Source organism: Alexandromys fortis, unplaced genomic scaffold, assembly GCF_014885135.2.
Source record: "Alexandromys fortis isolate MF-2015 unplaced genomic scaffold, M_Fortis_MF-2015_v1.1 scaffold_168, whole genome shotgun sequence".
NCBI lineage: Eukaryota > Metazoa > Chordata > Mammalia > Rodentia > Cricetidae > Alexandromys > Alexandromys fortis.
The window spans coordinates 388,575-414,406 of record NW_026068058.1 but is presented as its reverse complement, the minus strand read 5'-3'; the positions used below and the strand labels follow the sequence as shown (position 1 = coordinate 414,406).

Genomic DNA, 25,832 nt, shown 5'->3' with positions numbered 1-25,832 from the left:
GCCAGAGTGAGTTCCAGGACAGCCAGGGCTACACAGAAACTCTGTCTTGAAAAAGAAAAAAAAAAGTTGTTTCTAGGATGGAAATTTAGCTCAAATGAAGTAGAATGTGTGATTTCTTGGGTTCCTGTAGGCTCTAAATAATAAACTGTTGTGAGACATTCATTTCAACAGTTTCTACATAGTTTATAAAGATATATGTTAAAATCTACAGTCTCTCTCTTGCTCTCCCCATTCCTGCCAGCATCTAACGGTCAGAAAGTCTTTTCTTTAGAACCAACTGGTTTTATTAGTTTCTTGAATAGCCTTCTATGTGCATATGCAAGCAGTTATATACCACAGGTGTGTGTGTGTGTGTGTGTGTATGTTTTTATTGACTTTTAAAAACATAAATAGCAGCAGAATTCTTTCCTTTAAAAGTTTTACTTCACCTATAGTTTGAATTTTTTCTCACATGGTACATCAAAGCATATTTTTATTCTTTAAGAAAATTGGCTGCCTTACTATTCCATTTTATAGTTGCAGTAATTTGACTAGCATCTTCTTGATAGCTGTTTGAGGTGTAATGAGTGTCTTAATTATTCTGCATATGAGTGAGTATCTCTAAAAGAAATTCCTAGAAGGGAGCTTGCAAAATAAGGCGCTCTCTCTCTCTCTCTCTCTCTCTCTCTCTCTCTCTCTCTCTATATATATATATATATATATATATATACACACATATATGTTGGAAATTTTAATAGATGCTATTACCAAATTTCCCTTCATAATTATCATGGGTTCATACTCATGATGCAAAGGCCATGGAGGGGAGCTGCTTACTCCCTATGGCTTGCTCAGTCCACCCTCTTATAGAACCAGGACCACCAGCCCATTGGTGTCACCCCCCAATGAGCTGGGCCCTCTTCACCAATTACTAGTTAAAAAAATGCCTTACAGTTGGATCTTTTGGAGGCATTTTCTCAATTGAGGTTCCTTCCTTTTAGATAACTCTAGCTTGTGTCAAATTAACGTAAGACTAGCCAGCACAATCAATCATGTCCTGTAGGAAGACGGCCAGCATGGAATTTAGGGTTATTATAGTCTTGTGTGCTTACCAAAGAAAACGAGTGAGGTTGAAAAGTATTAAGTAAATCAAAGGAACATTAGAGTAGGTTCAAAGAAAGCAGAGGACGAGAGAAACAAAGCCAAGAGCAGAAAGCATCAAAGAATGGTGAAGCACAAGATTAATAAGCATAGAAATTGGTTCTTTGTAAAGTCTAATAAAGTGGACCAATAGTTGGCAAAACTAAGTAAAGAAATAGGTATAAATGGACAGTTTTGGAGGGGGGAAGTTGTAAATCTCACTATAGAGATTAAAAAAGTAATAAAGTAATTGTTAGGGCAGTGGATTACAAATATAAGCAGAGCTGTGGTGTTAGCTTCCTACCACTGTGACAGAATACTTGAGATGATTAGTTTAAAGAGAAGGCTTTATGGTAGCTCATAGCTGCAGACTTGGTCCTTGGGCCTGTTGCTTTGGGCTTATGGCAGGCAGCACAGTGAGTGGATCATGGCCGAAGGAAGTGCTGAAACAGACCTGCTTACCTCCTGGCTGGGAAGCAGAGAGACGGACAGTGTGTGTGTGTGTGTGTGTGTGTGTGCGCGCGCGCGCGCGCGCGCGCATGGGCATTCCCAGTCTTCCCTCAAAGGACACACCCTCAGCATCCTAACTTCTTTTCAACCAGGCCCCGTCTTGTTCAGATTTCATTGTCACTCACGGCAGGCTGGTGACTAAACTTTCAACTCATGGGCTTTTGTGGATTCAGACTATTTAACATGTGTAAAAGCGAAGGGAAACTAGAACTTAGCAAGGCTCTGACTTAAAGTAAATAAAAAGCCTGAGCAGTTCTCCAGCTCTGACAGAAATTGAATTAGGAGTTAAATTCCTCCCACAAAGAAAACACCAGACCAGATGGTTTTGTAGATTCTACCAATTTGCAAGTAATAGACCTTTCCAGATATTACACAACTCTCCCAGAGAAAGGGGGCAATGGAAAACCTCCAGTCAGTACAGTCTTGAGTCCCAAATCACAGCAGGGTGGGATAAGCAAGTGAGCTAAATCAGGTCTTATTTGTGAACATAGGTATAAGAATCATAAATAAAATACCAGCAAGCCAAGCCAAGAACGTATAAATTTTATATATATATATATATATATATCTGAAAACAATTGTTTCAGAAGTCTACCATAAAATGTATTGTTCACCTTGTTTACTGTATAAAGGAGAAAAACCATCATTATTTCATAAAGAGTAGGAAAAATGAGACAAAATTGACAGTCAGAAAAATGGGAGTAGAACTTGATAAAAGGTATCTAACAAGGACTCGGATAAAACATCTCTTACCATTAAAGTGTAAAAGGTACCCTCTTTAGAGTTTACTCTAGGTATCCATGTACGAGAGAGTTCAGCCAGGACAGAAAGAAACAAAAGAAATCAGAAGGAGGATAGGCTCCAAAGAAAAACTCTGTCTCAAAAAAAAAAAACAAACCAAAAAACAAAACAAACAAACAAACAAAAAAAAAACACAGAAAAAAAAGAGTAAGTGCTCTTGCTAGGCAGCACTCGGGAGGCAGGGGCAGGCGGAACTCTGTGAGTTCGAGGCCAGCCTGGTCTACAGAGCGAGTTGCAGGACAGGCTCCAAAGCTACAGAGAAACCCTGTCTTAAAAGACCAAAAACCAAACCGAGACAAAAAAATTAGAAGGAAATAATCCAAATAGTTATTAATTTATTACCAATATTGCCATTGTATAATATCCACAGTGTTTGCTAGCTCTTATTTATTATACATTTTCTGATTAAAATATTAACATTTAGCGAGAAATTAGGTATAGACCTAAATAAGCACAAATCATTTGCCTTCCTGTATACTAGCAACAAACAAAATATTATTTAAGAATCACTTTTTATATTAGTAACAAAGTTTCATCGAAAGGCATTCTAGGTCATGGGTAGCAAAACTTGGAGTTATACAGTTATCTGGTCTTTCCAGACTTTTCTGTAGATTTATGCTGCTTCAAATGAAATCTTATCAGAATAGTTTGAAGGCTTTAGCTGGGCTTTAATGGCATCTGCCTGTAACACCAGCACTTGGAAGGTAGAGGCAGGTGGATCAGGAGTTCAGGGTTATCCTTGACTGCATAAGGAATTTGAGTCCACCTTGGGTTACATGAGAGTATATGTGCCTGTGTGTGTGTGTGTGTGTGTGTGTACCCTTGAGAAAATGATTATAAAAGGTATAAAGATAATCAGAGGCCCAAGAGTAGCTAATGTACTCTAAAAGCATGGGGCACTTGCTGTAAGCATAAAAAGCCAGTACAGTTTTCAAAAGTTAGATTGCTACAGGAACAAATAAACTCTTGGACATGGCAGAGACTGACGAAAATACATTTACTTGGAAGGGCCTGACTGAACTGGTATTGTACACCCCATGGGGGATATTTGCTTCAAGTTTTGACTTGTGGTAATTATCAAAATGAAAACAGAAAGCAAAAATTGAATCTCTAACTCACACGGAACATAAAGATAAATTCACAAGGGAAAGTTTTTGAGGACTGGGTTGGAGGGTATTTGTATGATCTATGAGTCAAACGTTTTAGCAAGTCATGTAAAGCATTTATGAATGGCACATAAACCTGCCAGGAGATGTTCAGCTTCATCAGTCCTCAGGGACATGCATGTTAGGGCTCGTCAGAGCATTCATACTCATTCACTTGGCAAAGATTCAGAAATCTGTGAAGATGGAGTGTCTTTAGTTTTGTCAGACATGGTAAATAGGTCTGCATTAAAAGAAGCATGCTGGGAGAAAATGTCTTTTCTGATGACCAATATTTTATTGTGGCCTCACTTAAAAATCTCTTCAGAAAAAAAATCCAGAACTAGAAGGGAAGACTTGGTGCCATTTTGATTTAGAAACAAAAATGCTGTTCGTGTCCATGGTAAATAGTATGCCAGTTTTCACTTAAAATAGGTTTTCTTCCTCTCAGATTTTCTCTAATTGGACTTCACCAGAACCATCCATTTTCTTGAAGGAGTATTATGTAGTTTATCCTTCTTTACTTTTTTCACATTATGGTCTGAGGTTCTGGCTTTACCTCTTCTGTCTTTACAGCAGTCAAGTGTAGGCATCGTGTACCTATTGGAATCTTAGTAGATTTGTTTATATACATTTCTTTCAGGGGAACATGGAATCTGTGTGAGGAATTTGAGGAACCTACAATTACGAAAGATTATAATTTTTAACAATTATACACTGCAAGCCTGGTGTGATGGCTCATGCCTTTAATCCCAGCATTCAGAAGGTAGAGACAGGTGGATCCCTAAGTTTGGGGTCAGCCTGGGCTACACAGCAAGCCCAGGACAGCCAGAGATACACAGAAAAACCTGTCTTAAAACTGCTCTCCCCCAAATTACACACAACATCATGCATGCATGACCCAGTATTGGAAGCCTGACGGATGGCAAGACAGACACACAGACAGAAAAGCTGGCATTGGATGGGCTGTGTGTGCTCTGATAGAGAACCCCTAAAATGCAACAACCCAGAAACCCAGTGCTTTTATTTATATAGCACAGCAGGGGGTTAGCTGGCCTCTGTAGGAGGCTCTGTAGGGGAGTAGTCTCAGGTTGCAGTCATCCAGAACGATACAGCTGCAGTTCTTTGTTCTGTGAACACACTCAACATTCCCACAGGGACCAGAGCAAGGCTTTGCCAGTTCCTATGGGCTTGAGGCATGGAGGTTCTTGTCAATAATACATGTTCACTCAGGAGTCCATCCTCTCCTTACACATTTACTTGGGGTTTCCTCTGTACTCCTCAGTTATGTTGATTTGTGTGTGTGTGTGGAGTTGGATCCCTCTCCAACTTCCCTGGTTGGAAGAGATCTCATGTGGGTTCCAGGGATCCAACTCAGGTTGTCAGGCTTGGTGGTAAGTGCCTCTCCTGGCTCTGAAACATTGCATTTTTCGTTGCCAATTTTACGTGGTGAAAGTTGAGAAGGGAGCCAGTCGGAGGGGATATCTTTGCAGTATCGTTTTAGCAATGGATGAAATTACTTTAAAGGGCAGGTGTTACCGTGTTCCTCGTTTTGACTGTGTGAATTGTGTTTCTAATAGACAGTGGACTGAAGCCTGTTATAGTCACGGCACCGGCAAACGTAGAGGTGACGGACGGAGACTTTGTGACCTTGTCTTGCAATGCCACTGGAGTGCCTGTCCCAGTCATTCATTGGTATGGCCACCATGGGTTGATCACCAGCCATCCATCTCAGGTCCTTAGGTCCAAGTCCCGAAAGTCCCACCTGCTCCGACACAGGGACCCGAACCTGGAGCCTGTCTACTTCATCATGTCCCGAGCTGGCTCAAGCTCTCTGTCTATTCAGGCAGTTACTCAGGAACATGCTGGGAAATACACCTGCGAAGCCACAAACGAACATGGCGCCACACGGTCCGAAGCCTTCCTCACAGTCGGTGAGTCGCTTTCGGCAGTCTTCTCAGTACAACACTGCCTTTTATAGTGGGGAAAAAATGATTTGAGATGTTATTTTAATGAATGTGTATTTTCCCTGTGGCAATGAAATATAGGGCCATGTTTGGGGGTGTTTTGCTGTATAGGAACCAGGTGGGCCTGGGTCTCCATTTCTTGTTTAAGTCTTACTTGGAATGAGCTCAAAGTACAGTCTGTCTTTGTGGCTAATGGCTTTGGGTTGTGAAGTACTGAGGAGGTAATTTCATGTATTTTTCAGAGGCGACCTGAGAAGCAAGATTTAAGGTATGAAGGGTTGGCTTGTATGTAAACGTATGGTCCTATCAAATGCCCATATGTGGCGATGTAAGTTATGTTCCTGATGGGATGATTAGTAGAATTTCTGTGCTCTCGGTTTGTCATGATGATGATGACTTAGTGGTTTCACACGACTTTTGAAGTACTCAAAGTCTGACCTTACTTCAGTGGGCACGTAAAGCAATGCTCCCCGAGGTTCACTCAGCAGATGGCTGAGTTGGTTTGTTAAGCCTTCAGGTCAGATGAGTAGGTTGTTGCTGTGTTTGCTGAGACACGGTAGGATATCCAGTACTGCTTGTTACAGGGACACAGGTTCCTGCCCTAGGCACACACTCCTTTTAAGTCATGTGACCTTTTTCTGCCTGGATCCTCTGATGTCTTTTCTGGTCATAAAGTGGGATCCAGTTGAGTGTTTATCCTGGAGTTCGTGTTCTTCTCTGCAGATAGCGGCTGTGGGGCTCCAGAATTCCCCGCTTTAATTAGTTCCCAGTCCAGGCTTTCATGGGTGTTCTTGCCTCTCCTGTCCTTCATAGATGTCCTTAAGGCAGAGGAGGAACCTTAGCGTGGTCCTGGCAGAAAAGCGCTGGTGCTAGTTTGGGTGTTAGCGTTGCTGTTTCTCATGTAAGCGGGGTCTCTAGCTCTGGGTAAACCCAGAGGCTAGAAGAGAAGTGTGGAAAAGCTAGGGCCCTGCTCTCCATGGCTGTTAGAGGTGGACTGGTTGCTGAACTCTGCTTGCTTCCCGATCTGTGTCGCTGGCTGATGTCCTGTTCACATGCAAGTCTAAGAGGCCAGGAAAGCTGTTAGAATGGGGCTACAAGTGCTACAGTGTTACAATATAACATATCAGGTTACAGTTATTGCTATCTAATTACTCGTAAATTGTAGTTATTCATTGTGATATTTGTTGCAGGAAAAGGTAGTTACTTATTTTAGTAATTTTAAGTAGGGGCAGTTGAATGTTACATACATTCAGACATGAGTATGTATGTGCACATATGTGCATGCATTTGTATATATATATTCCACTGGGCAAAATAAAGTGGCACAGCTTAGAATTATTAGCTGCTGATAGGTCACAGGAGCTGCCTGGGTAGAATGTGGCAGGCATGATTATTTTATGCAAATGTACAGCAGCAGAAGGAGATGTAGATGTTATGATTATAGCTACTGGAACTAGATATTTTGTTTTTCTCACTTTAAATATGTGAAATCTGAAACACTTAAATTTCATAACCTAACTTGCTTAGATTAGATCTTTCACAGTCTCCTAAGTTCCAGATCCTGTCCCAGTAAATGCCATCTTAATGAGCAGCAACCCTGTCAGTTACATTTTGCCCACCTGGGCTTTCCACGCCCCAGAGAATTATTACGACCCAGCTGAGTTTGCTAAAGCTCAAACACTGCATGTTAACGCACTTCTTTGCATAGAAACCTGAGCCCCGTTTAGCTCCAGCATTAACTGTCGGTTACTTTGTTTAGTGTGGAGAGGGAGAGCAGGGTCTGGAAGCAAGGTGACATCTCCCTCTCTTCTCTGTCCAGAGACCTTGAGCTTTTGAGGTCTTGGACGTACAGTATTACAGGGTGAGTTGTATCTGTAACTGTAATGGGGGCTGGCGCGGTGTCCTGCAGTGTTGTGTGGATGTGAGTGGTCACCATGGGAACGCCTTGGTCAGCTGTGGTTGTGTTTCATTAGTTTCTGTGTAGACTCGTTGAATTCATTGACATGCCTATAATTTTTCCTAATTCAAAAGCAGTCTACCTTTAAGCTGGGGGGGGGGGGCGGTTCATGCTTCTAATCATCAACAGGGCTAGCCCAGACTGTGGAGTGAGAACCTGTCTCAAAGGACCAAACCAAAGCAAATCTGTCCAAAATAAGGGCATGAAGTTGGGAGACTGGGGTGGGGGTGCTCAGGAGAAATGGAGAGAGGTAGTGATAGGCAGATATGATCAAAATGCAAAGTATAAATGTGTCAAATTTACAAAGAATAAACATTTTTTTTAAATACGGAAATAGAATTCTGTCCACTTTACAGCGTTGTTTGAGGATAAACTGAGATAATAATAACGATGAGCACTTTCAAGTATCCACCCTTAACTTACAGTGATTTTATCTACAGGTTTTCAAGAAACAGTAGTACACTTTCAGTAGAAATAAACATTTGCCGGGCGGTGGTGACGCATGCCTTTAATCCCAGTACTTAGGAGACAGAGGCAGGTGAATCTCTGTGAATTCGAGGCCAACCTGGTCTACAAGAGCTAGCTTCAGGACAGGCTCCAAAGCTACAGAGAAACCGTGTCTCGAAAAACCAAAAGAAAAAAAATTGGATTTAGGCCTTTTCCTGGGCTGGCAGGACGAGTGTGGTACTCTGACCCTGGGCAGTACAGTCAGCCATTCCAGGCAAGGAAGACATGAATACTGTAGTGTGCTCTTGCTAAGTGATGGTGTCCGGTGGGTGGGAATATAAATGTACCTTTTCAACTTAATATTTTTAATTTATGATGAGTTTCCTGGGATAAAATGAAAAGCATCTGTATGGCTAATCTTCAGATAATACCTAATATAACCTTTTAACTACTCAAAGTATATTCTTTGCAATAGTGGATGCTAGTTAGTCCCCCACCCCCATTTTAAAAGTCGTGGCATACTGCACTGCAGGAGTAAGAGAAACCGAATTGTGATGCTCTTGCAGTGGACAGGCTGCAGAAGAGCGTTTCTCTTACGCTTCTGTATAAACTGAGGTATGTGGTATGGAAATGCTTTTGTGGCCAGATACCACTTCCCAGTGGTCAGCTGCCTGGAGAATCCTAATGAAACAAGAGTCCTTCCCCACCACCCAAGCCACAGCTAATCCCCTTCCGTCAGAGCCCGCTTCTCTGCACTAAAAGGCACCACATCCACCCTAAATGTCCACTCCATTCTGACTCACTAGGTAAACACGCTCCTTCCAGGAGCAATATTTTCAAGTTGTCTCAGCGAACGTAATTAGTTTTCTTCTGCAGCATTTCACACTAGCTTCTTATTTTCTCTGATGGAGATGATTCTAGGACAGCCTTTCTCTCTTATACTAACACTGGTAGTCTGTGTCTTTTTGGGTCTTTGTGTGTGTGTGTTCTAAAATCACACCCACCTTTGGTGAGGACTCTGACTTCATTGTAGGGGTAACTATTTCCTCCGCTCACTTCCTTCTCAAGGGAGTGAATAACGGCGTCTTTTATTGTCAGTATTAGCAGCACTGGAGAGAAGCCAAGCTGTCGGTCCTTGGGTTTATTACACTGACAGCCGTTTTCCCTGCAGATCTCACTCACACTCCCCCTCTTCTTCTCACAGGACCCTACTGCATCCTTCCACAGCCCTTCCCTAGGGTTTCAGAACTCTAGCACCTTCCGTCCAAAGCAGGGAGAAGGTCTCCTCTCTACCTGAGAATTAAATGAGATGGTTCATATTAAATACTTTGTATAATTCTTGGCACAAAAATGGTCTCAGTCGTTTTGGATATATGCCTCTTTGTGTGTATAAAAATTATTATTTTTACCTTGTTTTATATGTTATAAATTCTGTTGGTTGTAGAAGCTAAGCTTTAGACTGTCAATTTTTAAATGGCATTTGTATTAATTCTTTTGAGACTTCATAGCACTTTTTGAACATATTCACCCTCCCTTCTCCAGCTATTCCCATGATGACCCTCCACCCTCCCATCACTTCCTGCCCAACTTTGAGATTTCTTTTTCCCCTTATCGAGTCCCGTTTGTGTTGCCCAACTAGTTTTGGGAGTGGGGCCTGCCCTGCTATGTGGTTAACATAAAAAAAACAAACCTGAGTCTTCCTCTCCCAGCAGTTATCCTGGTACTAGCTCCTGGCTAGTGGTGGATTTTGTGCCCACCTCACTTCCTCTGTGCTGGGATTCTATCTGGTCACATTGTATCTTCAGCCATGAAGGGGTGTGTGGGAATGCTGGTGCCAGCTGGCATTCTGGGCGTCCAGCCCATAGAATGGTGCTACCCATCTTGGGTACGGGTCTTCCTACTTGAGTTAATTCAGCCTGGAAACTCCCCCATGAGCATGCCCAGAGGTTTCCATCTGTGAAGGTTCCGGATCTCATTAAGATTAAACCTCATGAGTGCAATACCTGTTAACGAGTACTGACTGCTCAGATTAGTGGCACAGCCTTTTGCTGTTCCTTTCCCACTCTGTTCTGTTCTGCTAGTTAGCTAGATGCAGATGGGGTGTTCTTGCTTTTGCCTTGCTTGGCGTTAGTGATTTGTAACTTGACTATAAGAGGACACAGCCAGAGTAGCTTCACTCTGCTTGTGGACTTTTGTGGAAGTGGACCCTCATCTCCACGTCTGTTGTCCATGAATTCTCTGCACGAGACCAGCTGGCACATGTCTGTGGGGCAGCCAAACCCTGAGAACAAAAGTAAAAACAGAAGGAATAGGGTTCCCTGAAGCTTAAGCTGAGATTCATTTATTTGTCATGTATGTGGAGATGGGTGTGCATGCCATGGTGTACATATGGGGGTCAGAGGGCAACTTTTAAGAGTTGTTTCTCATCTGCTATGTGGGTTCTAGAGATGGAGTCCAGGGTGTCGGGCCTGTGCCTTTTGTCGACTGAGCCATCTCACTCTCCCGATGTTCTTTTCGGTCACTTTGTTCCCAGTAGAATGCATCATCTGCTGTGTTGGACTCACCAGGTTCTTTTAAACTGAGTTACTAAATTGTTACTGAAAAAAACTGAATATTAATACAAAGCTAAGTAAAAATGAAAGTATTTTCACTAGTCAACTATTGTGTCCTGCTACTGGTTCCCCAACAATCCCTCTGCTTTCCCATGAGTAGACAGGTTGATAATAGAAGTTAGATGTCACTCTGAAACAGTAAAATGTGGCTTGTTTTTGTTTTGTTTTTTTTTTTTGTTTTTTCAAGACAAGGTTTCTTTGTAACAATTCTGGCTGTCCTAGATCTCACTTTGTAGATCAGGTTGGCCTGGAATTCACAGAGCTCTGCCTGCCTCTGACTCCTGAGTGCTGGGAAATGGTACTTGTTTTAATGTCTCACATTCAAGTTGTGCTTAGAATGTCAGCATAAGCACTGATATTAACTTTGTAGAAGATGCTGGAAAAGTGAACTTCTTCAAGCCGTCTTCCCTTATTCCTGTCCCCCTCTATGCAGTTCCTTTTGAAACAAATACCAAAGCAGAGTCGGTCACACCTTCTGAAGTGACTCAGAATGATGAACGAGACCCAGGAGATGCTCCAGAGTCGAGCTTGCTGCACTTGTTTCCAGTGAAGGTGCATTCTAGTGGAGTGGAGCTGCCAGCAGAGAAAAACGCCTCCGTCCCCGATGCTCCTAACATCCTGAGCCCCCCACAGACCCACATGCCAGACACGTACAACCTGGTGTGGAGGGCAGGGAGGGATGGCGGACTGCCCATCAACGCCTATTTTGTGAAGTACCGAAAGGTATAAAGCCTTCCCATTCATTCTTAATTTCTCATTCCTTAACCCTGTGTATGTGGGAGACATTTGCTTATGTTTTATGTTTGTGGGAGGGTAGAAAGGTGAGTGTTCTAGAGTAAGTTTGTTGGTGGTATCTCCACCAGTCAGGCTGGATTGACAGATCTTAGAAAGCCAGTACGGATGGAGTATAAATACCCCCCAAATTGAAGTATGAATCCAAAGTAACCATAACATTTCCCTGTCTTTCCCTCCTTCCCACCCTGTGCTGGGGACGGAACTCGAGGCTAGTGGTTACCACTGAGCTCTGGCTCTAGCCTTACCACGTAACCATCTTCTGTCTAACCTCTTGTTTTAACCCCCTGGGCATCAAACCTGTAAACTGCTTTGTAAACCTTAGTTCTATCCTTTGCTAAGATTGTAGAATACTCTTCAGATAAAGTATACCTGCCGGAGCAAGCCCCCCGGGCGTTGTCTGTGACCATCGTGTTGTAGTCTGGCCTCCTAGTGGGAGTCGAATTTTAAATGGTTTGGTTATTTATTTTGGTTGTGCTTGGCCCTCTCTATTTGTTGATAAATTCTCTGGGTGATGTTTTTTTTTTTTTTTTTTTTTTTCTGCAGGCAGGCTTGTATTAAAGCAAAATCTAACAAGTCCTCTTATTTAACGACAGTAATACCTTTCATAAGACAAATGGCATTTTATCTGTTGCTGACAACAGTGCACCACTTCTGCGAATGAACACTAGAGTTTTGTAACGAGGGGGGAAGGTTTCTTGCCCGCCATCTCTCACTATTCTGGGTCTCTCTTGAGCAGCTGGATGACGGCAGTGGTGCAGTGGGCAGCTGGCACACGGTTCGTGTCCCAGGGAGTGAAAACGAGCTGCATCTAACTGAACTGGAGCCATCGAGTCTGTATGAAGTTTTGATGGTGGCCAGAAGTGCAGCTGGTGAAGGCCAGCCTGCCATGCTTACCTTCCGGACCAGCAAAGGTGAGCGACATCTTCCAGCAGAGTAAACTGGCTACTTCATGTCAATTTATTAGTAAGAATCCTGTTGGAGGGCTGGAGAGAGATGGCTCAGAGGTTAAGAGCATTGCCTGCCCTTCCAAAGGTCCTGAGTTCAATTCCCAGCAACCACATGGTGGCTCACAACCATCTGGAATGAGGTCTGGTGCCCTCTAATGGCCTGCAGGCATACACATAGACAGAATATCGTATACATAATAGGTAAACAGAATCCTGTTGGAGAGTAGAAATACAATATACAAATTCATTATACATGCATACTGCAGCACCTTTTGGAGGCTACACTTAAGGGGTTGTACTATTCATTCCATTGTATTGTATTATGTATGTTGTATTATGTATGTTGTATTATGTCTACACACATTTTTGCAGTTCATGCTGAGCAGCATTGAGGTGGGCATGGCAGGTGTATCAAAGGTAGTCAGGCTGAGATCCGACCCAGTGCAGCTTACACTCTGATGAGGAAGGTGAAGTGCATACTCAGCTCACATTCCAGACAAAGTCCAGTGTGGTTCTGGGACTTACGAAATGCTGTCCGTGCATTGAGCAGTACAGAAAATCAACAACGCTTATCTTATGGAGTTTATGTGCTCGGTGGGAGGAGCACGTGCTCAAGTTCTAAGCACCTTGGGGGTAGTGTTAACAAAGAAGTAACTTCAGGGATGGACTTGGGAAGTGTCTGAGTTATTGTGAACAGTTGGCCAGGGATATGGGCAGGATTAGTCAGCAGTGAGTTGTTTAGAGAAGGGGATGTAGAAAACCCTTACACATCAGGGGAAACGAAGTGCTTGGTATGCATACCAGAAACACCAAAGGGCCGCTGTGATGAGCAAAGAGGGATGATGTCTGTCTCTCTGTGTGACAGTGTGGTTGAGTCACACTGCACTCTGTGGAACTTTACCAGTCTTTGCTGGTGATGCCCAGTGAGCTAGGAGGAGCTGGAACATTTGGGCTGGAGTTATGGAGTCAGGTGTAATGGAGGGGGGTAGGGTGGCGGAAAGACAATGTGAACAGCACCATGACAGAATTCCAGAAGGATCGTCCTGATGAGCATCTCATGAGGGGAGTCCAGGTAGAAAGAGGCCATTCTGTAGTGAACCAAATACAGGGAAATAATTCAGAGGTAGAGAGTGGAACCCCAAAGAAGCATGCTCTACCCCAGTGTTGTAGGTGGAATTTAGGCCGCCAACTAGCTCCCAAATAAAGACATGGAGATTTATTATTAATTATGAATGCTCAGCCTTCGCTTAGGCTTGTCCCACTAGCTTTTTAAACTTAATTTAACCTGTTCCTAATTTATCTACATTTTGCCTCAGGGCTTTTTACCTTTTGTTCTGTATGTCCTACTTTTCTACTTCCTCTGTCTGTCTGTCTGGCCCCTGCTGTCTCCTTATCATCTCTTCTTCCTGACTCTAAATTCCTCCTCCTTCTTTTTCTCCTGCCTAGAAGTCCTGCCTATACCTCTTCTCTCACTATTGACCACTCACCTTTTTATTAGACCCATCAGGTGCCTTACGCAGACAAAGTAAAACAGCAACACATCTTTTCATAGTTGAACAAATTCAACACATCTTCCCATAGTTAACAAATATTCCACAACGCAGTGCTGTAAGGGAAATGGCCTCAGGATTGGGAAGGACGCGTCCAGTGCCTTTGGGAAAGGACTTTTGTTTGTTCACTGTTGGGTACTTCCCATTTTAAATGAATCTTCAGTTAGTTTTCACCACTCGGTCCTAGTTATAGTCTGGCCTATAACCACTGAATAGCTAGCTGTTCCTGTTTAAAAACTAAAAAAAAAAAAAAAAAATCAAAAACCCAATTTCACTTTTACTTGTTGAAACATTAAAAGTCAGTGTGGTATTTTTCTGTGGAAAAACAACAGAAGCTCCTTAATTATAAGTATTATTTTGGAATGAATACATGCAACAAAAAGGAAAATGGGCTAATCAGAACCTTTGTTCAAGTCCCTATATGGCTTCTTTCTCATGTTGTTGTATTAGTCAAGGTTCTCTAGAACAGAACCAGTACAAGTTCATAGACATAGATATATACATACATTAGACAAACATAGGTAAAGATGGACATAAACATGCATAGATAAACAGACATACACATACATACATAGACATATATACATACACATAGACATAGACAGACAGACATGGACATATACACAATCACATAGACATAGGCAGAGACATACATAGAAGGACATAGACATGACATAGACTTTGTTAAACTAGCTCATATTAAGTGGTAACACCAGTGTCTCTTGGGCTGAGAATCTCAGGTGGTTCTTAGTCCTGGAGGCCCAGTGGCTCAGCAGTTGGAGCAGCCTCACAGTGCTGACTCTCACTGGAGAGCTAACAACCTGGTACTTTCTCAGCCAGGAGGATTGCGGCCTCAGCAGTCCCAGTCTGGTGCTGAAAACCTGGAAGGTTCCTGGAAAGCGTTTGTCCTCAGTCAGCAATGAGACTGGAAACACTGGAATAAGCAGTAGCAGCAGCTGGTTGAGTCTACTCAGCTTCAAAGGGAAGCCAAGCGAGCCGATCTGGTCTGCTACCGGAAGGCCTGGGGTGGGTCTTCCACACCGGTGAGGACAGCAGGGCAGTTCTTCACGCAAGGCTCCCTTCTCAGATGCCTCTAACTTGTGGCAAGCTTACATCAAAGCCAAACAATACAGTAGTTTCTTCCACATGTCAATTCAAGTAGTACCATGAAGAAAGACATTTAGCTTTCTTTTAATGATACTAGAGAAAGACAAAACAATTTTGCCCCAGTTGTTGACATGAGCTAAGTAAAAGGGAGGTATTGTGTTTAGACAGAGACACAGATCTCTTTATAGCTGGTTATGTTTCCTAATAATTTTTGTTTTGGTTATATATATATATATTTATATATATATATTAAATATTTATTTATTTATTTATTATGTATACAATAGTCTGTCTGTGTGTATGTCTGCAGGCCAGAAGAGGGCACCAGACCTCATTCCAGATGGTTGTGAGCCACCATGTGGTTGCCGGGAATTGAACTCAGGACCTTTGGAAGAGCAGGCAATGCTCTTAACCACTGAGCCATCTCTCCAGCCCCTATATATATATTCTTATTGGCTTATTGTTTCTTTAAAAAATACTTTACAGAAAAAATGACATCGTCAAAAAACACCCAGGCATCCTTTCTACCTGTGGGCATCCCTAAGCGTCCTGTTATTTCAGAGGCTTCCAACAGCAATTTCGGAGTTGTGCTTACGGATTCCTCTAGGCATAGCGGAGGTAAAGAATCTTCATCTTGTTTGTTTATAATGTCAGTGTCCTTTTTCACATGGGGAGATAGGATAGAATGGGACATTTGTTATTTAGGTTATGTTCTACCCTGAATAGCTACTTTGTGTGTGTGTGTGTATGTGTGTGTGTGTAATGTACGTGTGTGTGTATTTGGGCACGTGTGTGTGTGTGTGTGTGTGTGTGTGTGTGTGTGCTTGTTTAGGCCTGAAGTCAAACCTTACTTATCCAAGGACTTTCACTTCAGAGCTACTTTTCAGTTACATTAAGCATACTACTTATGTGACTATCAACTTTATAAGTGTTAAGACTGCACCTCATAGGTGAATATTTTACTGTTTACTTAACCCAACATGTAGACGTTACTGACTGCCAGTACAGCAGAGATAAAATAATCCTTGCTTTCAAGGATTTAAAGCCTAGTGGGTGATACAGACATCAGAGCACACACACACCAGTAAACTGACTGCTAGAAAATGAAGAGACAGCTCAGCTTATAGCAGTAGAACGGATATACACAGGCACACCAGTCACAGCCAGTTTGTCCATTCCGCCCGTGCTTATACTCCTGGTGATTTGGAACCTCAGGAGAGTACGCAACTCTCACCTCCATACAAAGGAGGGCACATGGTGGTTCACACGGCTGCTTGGCAACTTGAGCTGAGCCTCAGGAGACAAGAATGATGTCTCAGATGAAGGAGCAGGACAGGCCAAGATAGCTTATGCAGATGGGCAGATGACGTGTTGTGTTCAGTTAGTGTGGCTTATTGCTGTCAGGGACGATAGTAGTGTAAGGAAGCAGGTAGGTGTTTTAGGATACCGGTGGGTAAGGACACTTATTGCCTGACAGCCCAAGTTTGACCCCTGGGACATACACAGTGAAAGAAGACGGGAAATGGATTGTGCAAATTGTCCTCTGTCCTCCACACACGTGCTGTATCAGATGTCTCTCTACCCACAATACATACACACATACACACATGAATAAATATATAAATAAACTGTAGTAAGACATTATTTAAAAATGTAATCTTTTCTTGGGAGCTATGAGGAGTCCTCGTACTTAGCCTGACAAGGGAGATTCCAGGATCATGAAGTGCTTTCCTCAGGGCAAGGTTCTTTTACTATACTTGGGGTGTATTGACCCCTATGAGTCCCCCAAATCCTAGAAACTTTATAATTTGTGGTAGTAGGGGGACTACATTCATGCTACCCCCTCAAAAAAAAAGCCCTAGAGGATTTTAAAGAGGAAGAAATGCAAAAGACCCACCTAGAGAAGTAGGAAGATGACACTACTGGATGCAGAAGAGGGAAGAAGGATAGAGCCTAGGTCAGTGTAATGGAGTCTGTGCTGAATGAGAGGGAGGAAGTGTGGGAATGGACACAAGGAACCGTTTCAAAGGATTGTAGGTGAAGCTTCTGAATTTGGAGTCCTCCAGACTGAGACACACACGTGAAATGATTCGTTTGTTGTGTATAATTGCTTCTGGAGGAGGAGAGCTTGTGTGCTAGCCAGTGGAGCTGCTGTGTGAAAGGGACAGTGTGCTCTTCCCTGTAGACATGCTCTCCCCAGTGGCTCTCCTTCCTGTCTGACCTGTGGCACTTGGTGAGTTTGAACCTTGCGCAGTCACCCTGAGAAAGTCGCTTGGTTTTCAGTAAAGAGCCGCATTAACACTTCTGCTCCTTCCGTTTCTTTCCATTGCTTTCTTCTGGAAAGGAATACAGTAAGTACCGCCCGCAGTCGCCTGCCAATGCCTCCGTCTGTTTATCCCCCAAGCCATCTGTTGTGTAAAACACCCTGGTTTTCTGCATACACGTGCCATGTTCAGTGTGACTTCCTTCGTATGCCTTGGAAATGAGGGTTGAGTCCATGCTGAGTTGTTAACAAGTTGCTTGAGAAGCACAGACTCAGAGAAAGATAAGGCTTCTTTAGTTGCTGCCCCAATACCGTGGCCCGGGTCAGCCTTCCGTGTCCAGCTTTAGCAACTTACTACCAGCACTCCAGAGGACCCACTGGCCTTGAAAGCCAGATGTCCACCGGACTCACAGGTGGCTGAGGTGAAAGCAGAATGGCTGTTTAATGGGGTTCGGTGTAACTATTTTGTGGGCCACTCTTGTAGGAGTCACGAAGGAAGCCAGTTACAACCACCGGCTTGCTTGTTCAGCAAGGGAAGTTAGGCCCTTGGTTTAAAGGCTGGGGACCTCACTCCCGATGTTTCCATCTGCCACAAGGTCTAGTCCTAACCTGTGTCTTGTGGTCGTGCCCACAGCAAGCCGTTGTGCATGAGCTCTCTGGCCCACTTTTCTCTGTCGGTGTCATCGTCTCTTTGTGTGCTGCTTCTGTCTCCCTCACATCCTCTCCTTCCCTCGCTACCATGCCGGCGCTGGTTTTGTCCTGGTCTATCTGTGCATGCGCTGACAGACTGTTTCAGAGCAGCAAATTCCTGAAGGGTTGAGGTGTATTCAAGGAGGGTAAGAGTCACAGTTACTGTACCCATCCATAGGTTCTGGGGTTTCTTTTACGGAATTCTGAAAACGTTTCAAATAAGAAAGCATTTATGAGAATTGTTCATTTACCATAACCAAAATTAAATAATTGCTTGCACCTGGCTTTAGTCGTCATTCTAAAATAGAATGGCAGAAACATTCATGTTCGTTAGCTCTTTCTTTGTGAGTTATTTATCATATCTGTAATCATTCGACTTTCCCTCCTTCCAGTTTCCTGTATTTCCTCTCCTGTACATTTTTATTAGCTTTTAAACAGGACAGGGAAACAGGCTGTAAATTATTAGCTATGACAAAAAGTTGGTGAGGGACCTTTAACACAGGGCTTGGGCTTTATCCCTCATAGTATTTGTAGGTTATTCCTGTCGCTGGCACCATGGTGATGGTGTAATGAATGTTCAATTTTCAGTCCCAGAGGCGCCGGATCGGCCTACTATCTCTACAGCATCAGAGACCTCCGTCTATGTCACTTGGATTCCCCGGGCAAATGGTGGCTCGCCCATCACAGCCTTCAAGGTGGAGTATAAACGGATGAGGACTAGTGATTGGCTGGTGGCTGCCGAAGATATCCCTCCTTCCAAACTTTCTGTCGAAGTTCGTAGTTTAGAACCAGGTAATATTTTTTGGGGGGGCTATTTTTTGAGGTAACAAATGCTTACTGTGGAAAAATTTGAAAAGAAGGAAAATATGAAGAAAAGAATAAGTTGTCTGAACTATACCCATCCATAGACAGTGTTTATGTTTTGGCATATTTCTTCTCTGTGTCTTTATATGCCCTGGAATCTTTCCATAAGTACAGCGCTGCACCCCTCATTTTATATCTAACTTTTTAAGCGTGTCATACTTTTGTTGCTGTTGCTGTTGTTTCAGTGGTGAAATTAGAAGTCAACGTCTTGCCCATGCTAAGCAAGCGCTCTACCACTGAGCTACACCCCCACCCCTTAACCATTTAATTTCTGGATATTAAGTTGTTACTCTAATCCCATTTACCCCCAAACCTTGAGACTTTTAAAAAAGTGAGAATAAACTTATACTTTTGTTTGGGCTCATGACCACTTCTGCTCCTGAATTTTTAAATACACAGATGTAGTGGGTGTCAGTGTCTAACTCTCTGCCGTGGGGAACAGATGTAGCTAGTTGGGAAACGACAGCAGCTTTAGATATGGGTGAACCCAAGTGACACATTCCAGACTGAAAATCGTCAGTGATTGTATTTGGCTGACGAGGACACTCGCTTTAAGATTTTATTTTATTCTTTAGATGCAGCACAACATCATCATAGGTTTTTATTAAAAATGTTTTGTGTTTGCCCATTCTCCCAAGGTTCAACGTACAAATTTCGAGTCATTGCTATCAACCATTATGGTGAGAGTTTCCGGAGCTCAGCATCCCGTCCTTACCAGGTGGCTGGCTTCCCAAATCGCTTTTCCAACCGCCCAATAACCGGACCTCACATCGCATACACAGAGGCTGTCAGCGATACTCAGATTGTGCTCAAGTGGACGGTAGGTGAATGGGTTTCTTGTTAGTGAGCGTTCCTGTCATTGTAATGCCCTTGTGACGTGATGTTATGAGCCACCAGTTGTTGGACTCCTAACTGTGGGAAAACGGAAGGGCACTCATGTTTGCCTAACGCACATATTCTAAGAGACAGGGTTGAAGTGAAATTATTGTTTCTTCTGCTCTCATCCAGATGTTAACCTAATTGATACTTTTATTCTTTTTGAATCAAGTGTACATTTTTTTTGGAAGCTAGTGAAGTGTAGGCTATTTTCTAGTGAAGTGTCTACTGTTTTAGTTTTGTTTAGTTCTGTAGTAAGCTAAATGCTCATATACCCTTAAATATCTCTGCATCAGGTTAAAAAGTGGCTACTTATTGCACAACAAAGCTAGAGAAACATCACCATACACATAAGGAAATGTGGTTGTTACTTTTATTTTTGCCTTTGACAAGTCTTTGCTTCTGTTTTCTAGTATATTCCATCAAGTAATAATAACACTCCCATTCAAGGATTTTATATCTATTATCGGCCTACAGACAGTGACAATGACAGCGATTACAAGAGGGATGTTGTTGAAGGTGAGTCCCTTGGTAAGCCGGAGCCCCTGCATAAGTGATTTTGTGGGGAGGGGCTAAACATCATGACCCGTCATCACAGGCTGAGACCGAGTTAGAAATGATCTGGTTTATGCTATTATGTTTCTTCCAATGAAACCCAATTTCCCAGTATATATACACACACATACAGCACATACATATGTGTGTGGGTATATATGCATATATTTACACATTTACACATATGTGTGTATGTTACACACATGCACACCTATATGTAATATATATTATAGTGACCTGATTTTGTTTTACAGACAAGTATAAAAGTATGGGAGAAGATGACTGGTCAGTATTTTATCTGAAAAAAAAATTTTGACTTTTTTTTTTTAGTTACCAGTGACCTGAATGCATAAATCAGCTGCAACTTGTTACTACTTTATAAAGGAAAGTCTCCTCAGTGTCTCTGTACTAGGATGATCACATCTTAAGTGTGCTGCAAACCTTTGGTGGCAGGAACCATTCTGCACCCACCGTCCCCTTTTCCTAACCCTCTGCATGGGTATTCTCATTCTTCTCTGTTGGGACTTTATATGCCTCTTCCTCAGACCTGGTCTTCCCTGGAGTTCTAACCAAAATAAGCCCTTTGTGTTTATTTCATAACATTTTATCAAAGTCTAGATATGTGAGCACCAGTGTTTGGAATTACATGTTTCTCTTACAAATGGTAACTTCCTTTGGACATGGGATCTCTGTTCCCTCTGCTGTGTTCCCTGCACCTTCTGTGGTGATGCGTTTGATGTTGATGGGCTTGTTCAGAGGAAGAGCAGTGGAGTGTCTGGTGACAAGCAGGCTGGGGCAGGGACCAGCATGAGAGCTGGGGAACCAGCAGACCTTCGTGTGGGGTGGGAGCTGCTTCAGTCGAGACGGGTGGTTCTAAGGAATGAAATAGGGAAGAGCTTTCTGACATAAATGTCTAGGTTCCCTCACAGTTTCCTGGAGTCTGGAAGCATCAGGTACAAACCAGATGCTCGATTCTTGGTAGTATTATAGATGGGTTTCTTGATTTGGGAGGAAAACGTCTTCCAAGCTCTGTCTTCAGTGTAAATTCTGACCTTTTGAAATAGTGAATGTCTTGATTGGATGTATAGTAGTTCAGACATAGCACATGTTCTTAGCATGTGCTGGGCCGTGAGTTCATGCACACATACATATACCCCAGTATACATAAATATATATACATGTAGCAAATCTTGTCAGAAAATTGTCCTAGGCCTAGGATTTACCATATTACTTCCTGCCATTAAATACATAGGTTTTTTTAAAAATTAGTTTAAATATGCTATATAATATTAAATATTACAGATGTTTTTTGAGATTTTATATGTTTTTATCTTACATGGATGAATATTTCCCCACATGTATGTATGTGTACCAGGTGTGTGCCTGGTGCCTTCGGAGGTCAGAAGAGGGAGTCAGATCCCCTGGAGCTGAAGTTGTGGATCAATTGTAAGCTGCCATGTAGGTGCTGGGACCAAACCATGTCCTCTACAGAATGGCCAAGTGCTCCTCACTCTTTCCAGCTCCTGTAGGATTTCTTTTAGTACTTATTCAGTGGAATTATTTTTGTAACTTAGTAAAAATCTTTGCAGTCTGGGTTTTTATGCTTAGTAGGGTAACTGCACATGACTGTATTTTGAATGGAGGAATGGTTCTTTCTTTTCTGCTGTAAGGTTAGTGGCATTCTTCTTTTCTGCTCTCAGAAGTCATCAGTAGCCACCTTGAGGGAGAGAAGTGAACCTAAGGAACATTAGGAGACAGTGGGAAGGAGGCATTCTTTGGCGGTCTAGACGTTCGTGCCTTGGGTGTGTGTTGGTTTGTGAACATTCAGTGTGCTATGCATAGTGTGTGGCTCTTCAGTTTGCATGCTTTCCGTCAATCAAAAGGCTGTTAGAAAACACAGAAAGATAATCATGACTTCTGCATTTTGTTCTGTCCAAGTCTTTGTTTTAGTTTAGATGATTTAGAAGAATGAGGATATCAGATTTTTATTTTGAAAACTTTTGACATTGGTTAAACATTTGGCATAAGATGGCTCTAAACAAAGCCGACGTTAAGTGGCATGAATAGCTCTCTGGGTCCCTCTCCCTCTTCCTCACCTTCCTCCTTGTACTTTCTAGGAATCCCTGTGGGTTAACAGGTTTTAACTGTGCTCTTCAGAGGAATCTTTGACCTGATGTGAGCCTGGGACTCGAAGAGCGTTCACCGGCACTCCAGGTCTCGCAGCGCTTGCAGATGGAGTTTCCCCGGTTCTTGGCCAGCTTGTTTATAAATGTAGCACACTGAGCAGTTGGATGTTTAAGTGGGATCCAGTGTGCTGTGTAATTTGCTTATTCCTTATTTTCAAGTTTATTCATTTGAAATTCTTCCTGTGGCAACTGGAGCTATTGGTCTATTCTCTGAAATCCAGGAACAAAATGTTCATTTGCAGAATGTACTTAAACTTTTCTCTAAAGAGATTTTGGCTAGTTATGTGTGTATTGATCCAAAATTTAGGTCTCACCCCTTTCCCTCATTCTCTCTTTAGTGACCAGACTACAATAAGAACACTTGCGTTTCTTATGTTATCAGATCTTCTAAATTCTTTGCCACATTTGGGTAAACTACAAATGTTGTCAGCCTGCCAGTGTTTTTGTGTGGAGTACTTTTGTCTTGTTGAGAGGAGTTCCAGATCCCCATGTATAAAGCTCATTGTGCGCTGCAGTTCTATGCCTGAGGCTTAGCACAGGGTGTACACTCATTGGTTGGGTTTAGACACAACAGTGCACATAGCTATCTTACTTGTCAAGGATAAAAATGACTTCTGTTTGCCAACCTATAGTTTTTGCTATTGGAAAGATTGGCTATAACGCTGAAATACAAATCCAAGAAGATGTCTATTGTAACTGTTTTCTCCTAAAAACCAGAACCCCGTTACCGGAAGCATTGCTAGAAGCTGAATCCCATTACTGGTTCTCTGAAGGGAGTGCCCTGGGTCTAGTGGAGATGTTTATAGATAGGCGTAGAATCAGAAAAGTCAAAGGGCTAGAGTGAGAATAGCCTTACGGGGAATTTTTGCATTTTAGAAATTGGCCCATTCCAGCTTTAACCAGTTTGTTGTTTAAAAAAAAAAATTGGGGTGTGAGGGGAGTTATCTCTTTACAAGTCTAGAACCCACTCCTAATGCCTCTCAGAGACACTTGATCTCAGACAAGCAGATTTTCTTCCCTATAAAATGCGAGTCTGTGTGAATGAGGGGTTTTTGTGTGGTGACTTGGAAAGGGGCTGAAGTGTTTTTGTCTGTGTTGAATTAGAAAGGAGCCTGTGATCCTGGTCCTGTCAACCAAGCACATTTGACTTATGCGTGCGGTGCGGTTTTTTTGTTTCTTTCTATCCCTTTAATTAATTCTTAAATCGGTCGGTGGTATGCTTGGATTTCTAGGAAACACTGGAAATAGTTTAAAGAGTCAATTTCTAAATGGGATTAAGAGTACTTGAAGAGTTAATTAGATCTGGCAAAAGTGTCTCTGTTTATGAAAGTTTGTCACAGATCCATGAAAGTGAGAACGGGGCTGATTTACACTGGCGTGCTCAGTTTGGGAGTATTTCTAGATGAAATGTTGGCCGCATGCCACAGATAACAAGCCCTAATAGTGGAGACACTTGTGCAGTTCTGGGGCTCTGACTCAAAAGGACAGAGGTCTTGGGCACAGCGGCTGTTTGCCTTTTGTGGCTCCGCGGCAGCCGGTGATGTGTCCATGGCAGTGGACGAGGGTTCTGTGAAAGGCTTCCCTGCAACCTCAGGGTCGGGCATGCACTGTTTGCTGAAGTTTTAGTGGGCGGGCATAGTGGCCAGACTTGCAGGACTAAAATGAGGATTTGAGATACTTTCCCCCCTATCCATGTATTTTTATTAAAGGCTCACCACTAATTTTTAATAACAACCAGTATTGCTGCCAACACCCCAGATACCCTTTGAGTTCATCTCTTCACCTGTTTTACGTGCCACTTGGTATAAACGCTGTTCATCCATGATGCAGTCAAAGGGCTCACGTGGCGGATGCTTTTATCTCACAGGCTGTGTGAAATGCTGAGCGCTGCTGATAAATCTCATTCTGAAAGCACGGAATGCGCACATTTGTGTCACAAGCTTGCGTGGTGTCCACAGTTTGTCTCTCGCATCTCTTTTCTAGGTTCAAAGCAGTGGCACACGATTGGTCACCTGCAGCCGGAAACCTCCTATGACATTAAGATGCAGTGCTTTAACGAAGGCGGGGAGAGCGAGTTCAGCAACGTGATGATCTGCGAGACCAAAGGTAGGACACGTGCGGAAGCCTGCATTCCTTCCTGGCCTGTGTTAGAATCCCAAACACTAGATCACATTTTAGAGCTATGGGGATATTTCTACATGCAAATTCTGCTTTGGACGCCTTTCTAGATGCATGCATTTATACTGCCCCCATAGAAGTACATTGTGTTGGAAAGAACGCTTATCTAAAATATTGTCTATGTGATGGTGCCCATTACTTTCCATGTGACCATATATACATCACTTCCTTTTTCTTATTCTTCATAAAGAGAGTAGAAATATTTGCTACTTTCTATGAAAATTAAAATATAATTAAAACTATAAAAGATTAAGGAAAAGTACTACCCTAGTGTCACAGTTATGATAATGCAGTGTCTGAGGCTGAGGACTGCATAAGGAAAGGGAGTGTGTTGAGCTCCTAGCTCTTCAGGTCTGTGAGGACCTGTGACAGGCGGCATCACAGGGATAGGAGTGCACATGAGAGGAACTGGTCATCTGGCAAGACAGAAAGCCAAGAAGTTCAGACAGGGGCAGCCTGCTCTTTATAACATCTCTCTCATGAGAACCATTAGGACCTCACAAGAACGTAAGCAGTTCCTTCTGAGTCGGGAACCCTGGGAGTCCCTTCTAGGCCCCAACTCTTTACATGGCTACACTGGGGACTGGAGGATACACTGAGGCCATGGCAACCTGCTGAAAGCAGTTTCTTGAGTGATGGATGCATGTACTAGCTACATGTTTAATAATGTGTTAAGTTTAAGATAGCGGTCACAGATTTTAAGTTGTCGTTCTCAACTCTGCCTGCACCCAGAGAATGACTATAGGGGGATCTTTAAAAGGAGGAAACACCACATGGGGACAGAAGAAATGGTTAATCTGGTTGTTCATAAAGCAGATTGGAAGTCTTTATACCTCATTCGGACTCTTCTCAATGGTCTTTAACACAAAAGTCTCCATTGCGGATCTCCGTTGTCCCATTGCTTAGTGAGAAGTAGGGAACCATCTTTGAGATCATTTAGGAAGTTCTGTGTCTTCTCCTTCCTCTTTGCTTTCTCCTAGGTGTCAGTGGGGCCCTCAGTGCAGCACTGCTCATAGCCAGCCAGGGATCTGGCTTTTATCTAGTCATGTAGGCATGCTGAGATCTGGTAATGCCTATTTTAGAAGATAATAATAATTATTATTAAGTTTATTATCATCATTAGTTTACACAGTGTCTCATGTTTTCCTATGTAGCCTTGAACTCCCGGCCCTTCCTGAATGCTGAGATTATGGGCACACAGCCTCATACTCAGTTTATGTGGTGTTGGGCTCAAACCCAGGGCTTTGCGTTCTGCTACATCCCCAG

The 25,832-nt window shown here is 42.8% G+C and overlaps 1 protein-coding gene across 8 annotated transcripts in view; it reads left to right on the top strand.

Moving 5' to 3' along the window:
- The window catches only part of Cdon (cell adhesion associated, oncogene regulated), an 87,702-nt gene that overhangs the window by 36,964 nt on the left and 24,906 nt on the right, over positions 1 to 25,832 (top strand). For all 8 annotated transcript variants that reach the window (XR_007588335.1, XR_007588337.1, XR_007588334.1 and 5 more), the window contains 8 exons: positions 5,153 to 5,506; positions 10,989 to 11,278; positions 12,087 to 12,261; positions 15,441 to 15,572; positions 18,496 to 18,699; positions 19,410 to 19,591; positions 20,061 to 20,166; positions 24,372 to 24,494. Coding sequence is in view for 4 of the 8 variants with exons in the window: in XM_050120026.1 (XP_049975983.1) it covers positions 5,153 to 5,506; positions 10,989 to 11,278; positions 12,087 to 12,261; positions 15,441 to 15,572; positions 18,496 to 18,699; positions 19,410 to 19,591; positions 20,061 to 20,166; positions 24,372 to 24,494 (1,566 nt within the window). In the remaining 4 variants the exon portion in view is untranslated. The remainder of the gene's footprint in view (positions 1 to 5,152; positions 5,507 to 10,988; positions 11,279 to 12,086; positions 12,262 to 15,440; positions 15,573 to 18,495; positions 18,700 to 19,409; positions 19,592 to 20,060; positions 20,167 to 24,371; positions 24,495 to 25,832) is intronic.